Raw genomic sequence first — 9,242 nt, 5'->3', positions numbered from 1 at the left:
TCTTCGCGCAACAACTGTACGTTAAGCTTCGATTGGTCCCAGTTTAAAGGGGTTTTACGAAAATTTTTAGGACCCCAAGAAACAGTGACCAAGCAATTGTCTGTAAAAAATATGGGCTTTACAACATAATTATGAATATGAGACCATAAGCTTAGAGATACATATACACGGTCAAGCCGAGCATGAGAGATGCCTTGAAAGTGCGTGAACCTCACCGAGGAAGGTGCATGCGCTCCCACATCTATTAAATTGTGGTCATTCAATAGTTTCTGCAATAAGGCTGCACTTGCATCATAACGATTTGTTATATATGAATGATCTCTAGCGTCACAAACACAGTTAAAGTCTCCAAAAACTACCAAAGTTCTGTCAGTGTTTAGTAGCGAAGCTAAAGAAAGGAAAAAAGAATTCCTTTCATTCACTTTGGAGGAAGCATAGACACAGATAAACCTCCAAATATGGGAATGAAAAGATAAGTCGCAACAAATGAGGCGTCCTTCCCCATCAACATGTAGTGACGTCGAAATATAATTCAAGTGCTTTCTACTTAACAAAAAGCATCCGGCGGATGCACCACGTGCTGGGCTGATGTATAAATTGTAATCACGGAAAACTTCCAGTGCAAGATCGGCGTCACGAGCAGCGGAAATCTTAGTCTCTTGCACTGCAAGTACATCAATGTTGTACTGCTCAAGCACGTGGCGCAACTGCCACTGATGCCTTACATTCCTCAAGCCACGTACGTTGAGTGTCGCTACACACATGGGAAACGTTAGCGCGGTAGCCATTTTGATATCTTACTACTTTGGCAGGTCACCTTTAGCCACAGGCCAACCTGTGGCTTTACCTCCTTTGCACTTTTTAGGAGCACTTTCCTCAGGACGCTGGCATAGGCGGCGCGTCTCTCGGTCCCCAAAGAAGGTGACACGTGGACCACACGAAGACACTTGCTCTGTTGTATCTGGCGCACTCGTTGTTGCTTCATCGGTGACCGGTGCCTGACGCTTCCTTGTCTGACTGCAATCCATTCCTTCTTGTTCCTCATTGTCAGGAGGCTTGTCCTTAAGGCCGTCCAAGTGGTGTTCGTCAGCAGCATTGCATTCATTTATGCTTTCACTTGCGTCGTTCGCGGTGTTATTTTGCGTGCCAAGGGTATCCATGGACAAGTGTTCCGCTTCCTTTAAGGCACCTTCTGCTCCTCCCGCTGCTTCTCCTGTCGCATCAACTACCTCAGTGACATCCATAAGATGATCGAGACGTTGGTCTTCTGTGCCTTGGCCAGAACGGAGTTTGTTGGCATAAGTCGACACGCAGGCATCCGACGAGTGACCAAAACGCTGGCATTGCAAGCACCTCGGTGTTTTGCACTGTCGTCGTACATGCCCCACTCGCTTGCACCGAAGACACAGTGGAGGCCTACCGTGAATAAGTACGAGGCATTGGTGGCCATATTTTGACATAAGGTGTGGTATTGAGCTCACAGTGATGGTGTCCTTGAGCTCCAAGGCAACGTCTCTATTTGTTGTCATCCATTGTTCCATTACTGCACATCTCCATGCCTCTCTTTCAACGGACTTCACAACGCCGTAAGCTTGGAACGCCTCTTCAATACGTCGCGATTCAAGATGAGGTGGAAGCCAAAGTAGTTTCAGCCTAATATTCTTGGTCTCCGGATCTAGCACCATGCACTCCAGCCCTTTTACACGGAGCTCACCACAAGTGACGAGTTTCTGTTTCGCCATGCTGTTTGCACACGTAACCATCCATACATGGCTCATTTGATACTGGCCAACTCCAATAATGTCCGCTGTGCTCACCACTTTAAGCAGCGCATCACGGAAGTCTGGGGCACGGTACGGCCTACCACTCAAGTCGGCATGAAGGAAAACGGAATTCAAAACATCGTTACCGGTTGGAAGACGTGGCAGGACGACTTTATAGCTTGAGTCTTCATCATGAAACGGAGTCGATGATCCTCGGCCGTTGGCCGATACGCTGTTACCAGCAGAGAGCATTTTGGAACGCAGCCGATCGGTGCGGCTTCTTCTTCCTCTTCCACGCTGTATACCAACACTACGTTGGTTCTGTGTTAAATAAATAATTGACATACAAACTTACCGTTCAACTTCAGTTATGTTTGTCGTGTACACGCCATAGACGAGATCTTCACCTGCTACTAAAAATTGCACATTTATTAAACCCAAGCAACTGCTGCCTGCAACGATTGCCACTGTGTTAATGACACCAGTGCTATTTTTTTACAATTCACAACTGCAAGAAAAAAACACCAAGTGGACTGGGGAGCAGCAACAGTTTACCGGCGGGGTCTGCCAAGTTTAATATTCATTTCACGCTAGTTCTAAAGGACGACATCTGCTCACGCTTTATGACGCTTCTAGGCTCATTACATAGATACGCCCGCCTAATTTATTTGATTGAGTATTGGGATGCATTTCGCGCAACGTAGAGGGCAGTCGTGCCAAGCGCAATGCTGTAGCTCTTTCGCTATAGCAACAACTTTATAACGGCTTGGCCAAAACGACTGTGTGTGCCGGAAAGACAACGCTATCATATTGGTTTTCTAAGCATACGAATTGCCACGTCTGAGTTCTCGCATAAAAGCTAGAGAAGTGTCGGAGAGTGCGACCGGTGGCTGTCGGTGAGAAGAGAGGTACCCTGGGAGTGCTTTAATCGCGTCGCATCGATGTTTGTTGCTTCTTGAGTGGACGCCATACACAATAAAAAATGCTTCATTTAGGTTAATTGATGCAATGGCTGCGCTGTATTGTCATTCTTAATCGTCGAAACCGTGTGTTCTCAAATCCAGAAGCACGAATAACACAATTTACGGGCTCTTTTGATAGGCCTAACCTTTGGTGCAAATCATGGTGGTAGAACATGTAGTGTATAGATTCCAGCTTGGTACACTATATATAAAATGCCCCCTCCCCATTATAAGCCCACCCATCATCCGCTTACTGCTTCCCAGCATTATCGCAATGGTGGGCAGAGCTTCTCAGCTTGATACATCATGTGGCCGACCATAATAAGCAGCACCCATCATCTGCTTAGTGCTTCCCAGCATTATCGCAATGGTGGGAAGAGTGTGTCAGCTTGGCACACCATGTGGCCCACCATAATAAGCACCACCCACCATATTCTTAGGGCTCCCCAGCATTATCACAATGGTTGGCAGATTGTCCCATGATTGCCCACTATCTAGCCTCTACTTTCCACCAATATTTCCACTTTACTCACCTTCTGTACACCATACAACCCAGTATGTCTCCCGGCTTATCCACCGTAATTTCCACTAGTTCCACCATATCCATCATAATTTCCATCATGCCCACTATTATTTCCACTACGCCCACCATGTTTTCCAGTATCCACCATGGCAATTTTTCTGATACGGTCAGGAACGTGAAAAAGAAGCATTCTAGCCGACCAGAGTGCGAGGAATCAAAACTACCACAACCGTCATAGAGCCAAATGGGAGTGTGAGGAAGAAGAATAATTATTGTGCACCAGCCCACTCATTTGATCGCGTCAGCATTGACTTGTACGGGCCTCTCCCAAGCACTGGCGCTGGCAGCCGCTGGATTGTCGTCGCCGTGGATGTCTTGACAAGACACGCCAAAACCGCTGCATTACCTGCCGCAACAGACAAGCACGTTTTCCTCGTATATTCTACGCAGCTTTGTTCCTCACCATGGCGCCCCTCGTGAACTACTCAGTGATCGCGGCCGTGTATTTCTCTCAGACGTGTTGCAATCACTCCTATCCGAATGAAGAATTATCCACCGCACCCCAACCGCATATCACCCTCATGTAGACAAATGAATTAACGGAACGATTTAACCGAACTCTCGGTGACATGTTGTCGATGTACGCTGCGTTAGATCACTGCTTGTTCTTCCGTTTGTCAAATTCGCCTACAACACTGACTCCCAAGCCATCACCGGATTTTCACCATTTTTATTGCTATACGGCCGTGAACCCACTAGCACCATTGATACTATTCTGCCGTATCATCCAGACGCAGACAACTGCCAGCCTACGTCTGCGGGGGCTCACCACGCCGAAATATGCCGACAACTGGCCCGTTATTTCACCCACGGCCAACAGTGTCGCCAAAAACAGGGTCACGACTCCGACATCACTCCTGATCTTTTCACCATTGACTCTCTCGTGTGACTTTGGGTCCCGCCAGTTGCTGCTCCCGGCCTTTCGTCTAAGCTTCTTCCGAATTATCACGCACCTTACCGCGTGGTTGCGCAGACCTCTCCTGTTAATTATGTGGTTGAACCCAATACGTCATATTCCAACCCTTGTCGTAGGGAGCGAGAAAGAGTCCACATTAACCGTCTCAAGTCATATTATGACCTTCTGACATCTCTCTAGGTAACCAGGATGACTACCTCTCGATATCGCATGTTATTGTGAAGAAGAAGGTAGACACATGCGGAAGCGCATTGCCATCGCCTGGCTCTCTCGGCTGTCTCGCTTGGCTCTCTCGCCTGGCTCTCTCTTCGCTCCCTGGCTAGGCCTTGCCTGCTGCTGCTGCTATTTTCCCGGTCGCTGTGTACCTCAATAAACCCCCGTAACAGGAGGTTGATAAAACACGGCTTAACTCACAAAAACAGTGCTTATTTTACACTCTTCCAGCTTTTTTTAAATCACTGAGACGTGAGAGGCTTTGACTTGTTTATCTGTTACTCATATACCACGACATTCATTAAATATATGCAAATGTGTAACACTGGATATCCAGAATGATAGCAGATTGAGTTACTTCACTTTTTTGTTAGTCGCAAAACAAAGCTCATAGATGTTTATTTTGTATTTTTTTCGATTGCATAAGGATACTTCTTGGATTACGTTCTCTATAAAGAATAATGTTGTAATCTCTGACTTTTGTTATGTAGCATATTATTTGCCTAATATCTTGGTTCCGGATGGCACTCACATTATCATGTTTGTTTTCTACACAGTGTAATATTTAATTTTCAGTATACAGTTCATATGTGTAATTAATCACTATTACAATATGTACGCCCTGTTATGATGCACTGCGCGTGTGGCGCTATATCTCCGTGTTTATCGCGGTGCTGCTAACGGTACGGCTTTTTCCTTTCTATGTCTTTTTGTATGGTGCTCAGAACTAGTTGGACTATTTTAAAACATACCTTTTTTAACACTATTTTCTTTTTGTACAACAGAAGAGAAAGGGAACTTTGATTTTATTTTATTTGATTAGGTACAGATGTAGAGAAAAACGTGTATTATGGGATTGTATGAAGACAGAGAGCACAGAGACGCATGTGGTAGCGTGAAAACTGCAGTAGCTCCGTATTTTGTTCGCACAGTGCTCGCGGAGGAAAAGCGAGTCTGCCAGTATTCATGGAGCGGAAAATATGCCGCGGCACCACACGGAATGGTGGAGCCATCCTTCGCTGTTTTTCGGAGGTTTCTTATTTGTTTGATGCTAAAGCCAAAATGCCGCTAAGCCATCCAGCGCAAATGTAGTGTCTGCTTTCATCACACGGGGGCGTTAGTATGACTTGGCTGGTTTGTTTCGTTGACACTTTTAAATAGCGTGAAATAAATCAACAAAACGTACATTCAGAATTAGGCAAGCGAATATGAGCATTTATTGTGCCCCTGTAAAAATATAGGCCACTAATATGTTTTGAGTGTTAAAGAAATTTGAATTCAAAATGTTGGTAACCAGCGTCTGTTACGAAGACGAGCCAAATTGGTTATTCGTTGACGCGCGATGTGGCACGTGGCTAAGAGACGAGTAGTACATGTTGTGAATACAATCTCAGAATACCTGTCAGCATTAAACACTACAGAGTTTTATATTCAATTCCTTCATTTCATTTAAGCTTTCATTTGATGCTTTGCATAGAAGGACAAATCAAGAAAGAAGAAAAAAAATGTCGCTATAAAAGTGTCTTGACGAACGCCCCTGCCTCTGTAAGTTGTTCTTGCCGGATAACACTACTTCTATTACGGGGGTTTATCGAGGGGCACAGCGACCAGGAGGATAGCAGCAACAGCAGACAAAGCGTAGCCACGAAGCGAACAGCCGAGTGAGCCAGGTGATGGCAATGCGCTTCCGCATGTGCATATCTTCTTGCTCACAATAACTCTCGGTATCGAAAGGTAGCCATCCTGGCGACCTAGATGAAGGTCGAAGGGTCGTAAAATGGCTTGAGACGGTTAATGTGGACTGTTTCTTGCCGCCAAAGACGAAGGTCGGAATATAACGTAGCGGGTTCAACCACACAAATAACAGGAGAAGTCTGCGCAACCACGCGGTAGGGTCCGTGTTACCTCGGAAAAAGCTTAGACGAAAGGCCGGGAGCAGCAACTGGCGGGACCCAAAACCACACGAGAGAGTCGATGGTGAAAAGATCAGGAGTGATGTCGAAGTCGTGACGCTATTTTTGGTGACACTGTTGGTCGTACACGCGAAAGAACGGGTCAGTTGTCGGCATTTCTCGGCATAGTGAGCCCCCGCAGACACAAGGTGGTAGTCGTCAACGTCTGGATGGTGTGGTAGAATTGTATCAATGGTGCTAGATGGTTCAGGTGGTGGCTTGGGAGGCGGTGTTGTAGGCGAATGTGAAAAACGGAAGAACAAGATCCCAAGTTCAGTGGTCTGACGCAACGTACATCGACAACATGTTACCCAGAGTTCGGTAAATCGTTCCGTTAATTCATTTGTCTGTGTGTGATATGCGGTAGGGGTGCGGTGAATAATTCTGCATTCGAATAGGAGTGATTGCAACACGTCTGTAAGAAATACACGGCCACGATCACTGAGCAGTTCACGAGGGACGCTATGGCGGAGAACAAAGCTGCATAGAATAAACGAGGAAACGTCTTTGGCTGTTGCGGCAGGTCATGCAGTGGTTTCAGCGTATCTTGTCAAGTGATCCACGGCGACGACAATCCAGCGGTTTCCAGCGCCAGTGCATGGGAGAGGCCCGTACAAGTCAATGCCGACACGATCAAATGGGTGGACTGGGCAGGGAGGCGGCTGAAGAGGTGCGAGATTGGTTTGCGTCGTTGGCCGGTGAGGCATGAGCGGACGTATTTGCAGACGAAGCTGTACATTCCGCGCCAATAATAGCGTAGGCGAAGGCACGTGTACGTCTTGAACACGCTGCCATGGCCACACTGAGGGTCATTGTGGAAAACGAAGTACAAATCGTGACGAAGATGAAGGGGCACGACGAATAACCATGTGCGACCAGTTACGGCGGTATAAAAGACCATCGCGAATAGCATAGTGCTATTGAATTTATAGTGCTATTGGTCAGGGGGCTTGAGAAAAGTTTAATATTGTGGCTATCCATGGGTCGTTTCGTTGCTCTGAGGCCATGTCCAAGATGTTAAGTGGCGATATATCGTGATTGTGACTAGATGCGTGTGCGTCTGAAATGAGTGAGAAACGTGACAGAGCGTCAGCATCAGAGTGCTGTTGGCCAGAACAGTATACGACACGGATGTCGTATTCCCGGAGTCGGAGGGCCCACCGACCGAGGTGACCTGACAGGTTCTTGAGGCTTGACAACCAACACAGAGCGAGGTGATCTGTTATGGCTTCAAAAGGACGACCATAAAAGTAGGAGTGAAACTTCTGTAGAGCCCATATAATTGCCAGGCACTTTTTTTTCGGTTACGGTGTTATTATTTTCAGGTTTTGTAAGTGCACGGCTGGCATATGCAACCACGTATTCGGCGTTGGCATCGTCACGTTCTACGAGCGCAGCACCAAGGCCAACATCACTGGCGTCAGTGTGAAATTCTGTGCGTGCGCTCCGAGCGAGGACACGCAAAATTCCTGGAGACGTAAGCAGGCGTTGAAGTGTCGTAGACGCATCGTCACAGCTTTCTGACCAGGTAGATAGTTCGTTGTCACCTTGAAGGAGTGCATTGAGAGGTGCGATAAAGGTAGCAAAATTTCTAACGAAGTGCCGAAAATAGGAACACAGGCCAATGAAGGCGCGCAGTGCTTTCCGGTTAATAGGTTTCAAGAACTAAAAAACGGCGTGCAGTTTAGTAGGATTGGGAAGAGTGCCTTTTTTAGAGACGACGTTGCTTTGTATAGTTAGTTTTCTAGCGGCGAATAGGCACTTTTTCTAAGTTAACCCGGAGACCGGAATTTTGGCCACAGGCCAAAACTTGATGCAACCGTTGTACATGATATTGTTGTCTTTTCGCCAGATTTCCCTATCATGATAGGGAAATCTGGCGAAAAGACAACAATATCATCTAAATAGCAGAGGTAAGTGTGCCAAATGAGGCCACGTAAGATGCCGTACATCATACGTTCAAAGGTGGCGGGCGCGTTACAAGGACCAAATGGCATTACAGTGAATTGGTATAACTCATCTGGTGCTATAAACGTGGTTTTTGAGTAATCAGTCTAGGCATGGACACTTGTCAGTAGCCAGAGTGTAGATCCAAGAAAGAAAAGAACTCCGCTCTTTGCAAGCAGTCGAGTGCGTCATCAATTGGTGGCAACGGGTACATATTATTTTGGGTAATCTTGTTAAGCCAGCGATAATCAACGCAAAATGGTGTTGTGCCATCTTTATTCCAAACGAGGGCAATCGGTGATGACCAGGGATTGTTGGAAGGTTGAATGACACCGCGTTTAAGCATGTCATTTATCTGGTCATCGATAAAGCGCGTCCTACTCGCTGATACTCTGTAGGAACGCTGTCGAATGGGCACATGGCTTCCGGTGTCGATAGTATGCGAAACAGTCGCTGTGCGGCCGAGGGCCCTTGCTTGGCAGTCAAAACGGAAAGATAAATCGTTGAGCAAGCGAAAACGTTGACGTCGTTGTGTAGTCGTAAGGTGGCCGAGGAGTTCATGTCCCTAGGGTGGCCATAACAGTGGGGTCGTCCATGATGTCGAATATCGATGATGACGCCAGCGGATTGCCTTTGTCATGGGTTCCCCGGCAGTGCAAAGTGATTGGCTTGGGCGGTGAATTGCTGATGTACATCACAGAGGTGCCTGAATGCAAACTCAAGAACGACAAGTGGCAATTGCAAGGATCGGTGGCGAACTAGAAGTGCATACGGTGCGGAAAGCACTGAGCCGCCGTCTTCAGAGTCAAGGGAGATAGAGACAAGAACAGTATGATGTACATCAGCAATACCTCACCCAAGCATCGAAAATTATAACTGCCAATCGTCGTGGTGATAAACCTTGGA

The 9,242-nt window shown here is 46.8% G+C and overlaps 1 protein-coding gene across 1 annotated transcript; it reads right to left on the bottom strand.

Annotated features, from left to right (window-relative positions):
- Positions 1 to 800: 800 nt before the first annotated feature.
- LOC119186278 (uncharacterized) lies at positions 801 to 2,047 on the bottom strand. The gene has a single exon (XM_037434963.2). The coding sequence runs from the start codon at positions 2,013 to 2,015 to the stop codon at positions 801 to 803; it is 1,215 nt and encodes a 404-aa protein (XP_037290860.2). The 5' UTR covers positions 2,016 to 2,047.
- Positions 2,048 to 9,242: the final 7,195 nt, after the last annotated feature.

This window comes from Rhipicephalus microplus, chromosome 6 (assembly GCF_043290135.1).
Source record: "Rhipicephalus microplus isolate Deutch F79 chromosome 6, USDA_Rmic, whole genome shotgun sequence".
Classification (NCBI taxonomy): Eukaryota; Metazoa; Arthropoda; class Arachnida; order Ixodida; family Ixodidae; genus Rhipicephalus; species Rhipicephalus microplus.
The sequence above is the reverse complement of the archived record's forward strand: the minus strand, read 5'-3'. Positions and strand labels throughout refer to the sequence as shown.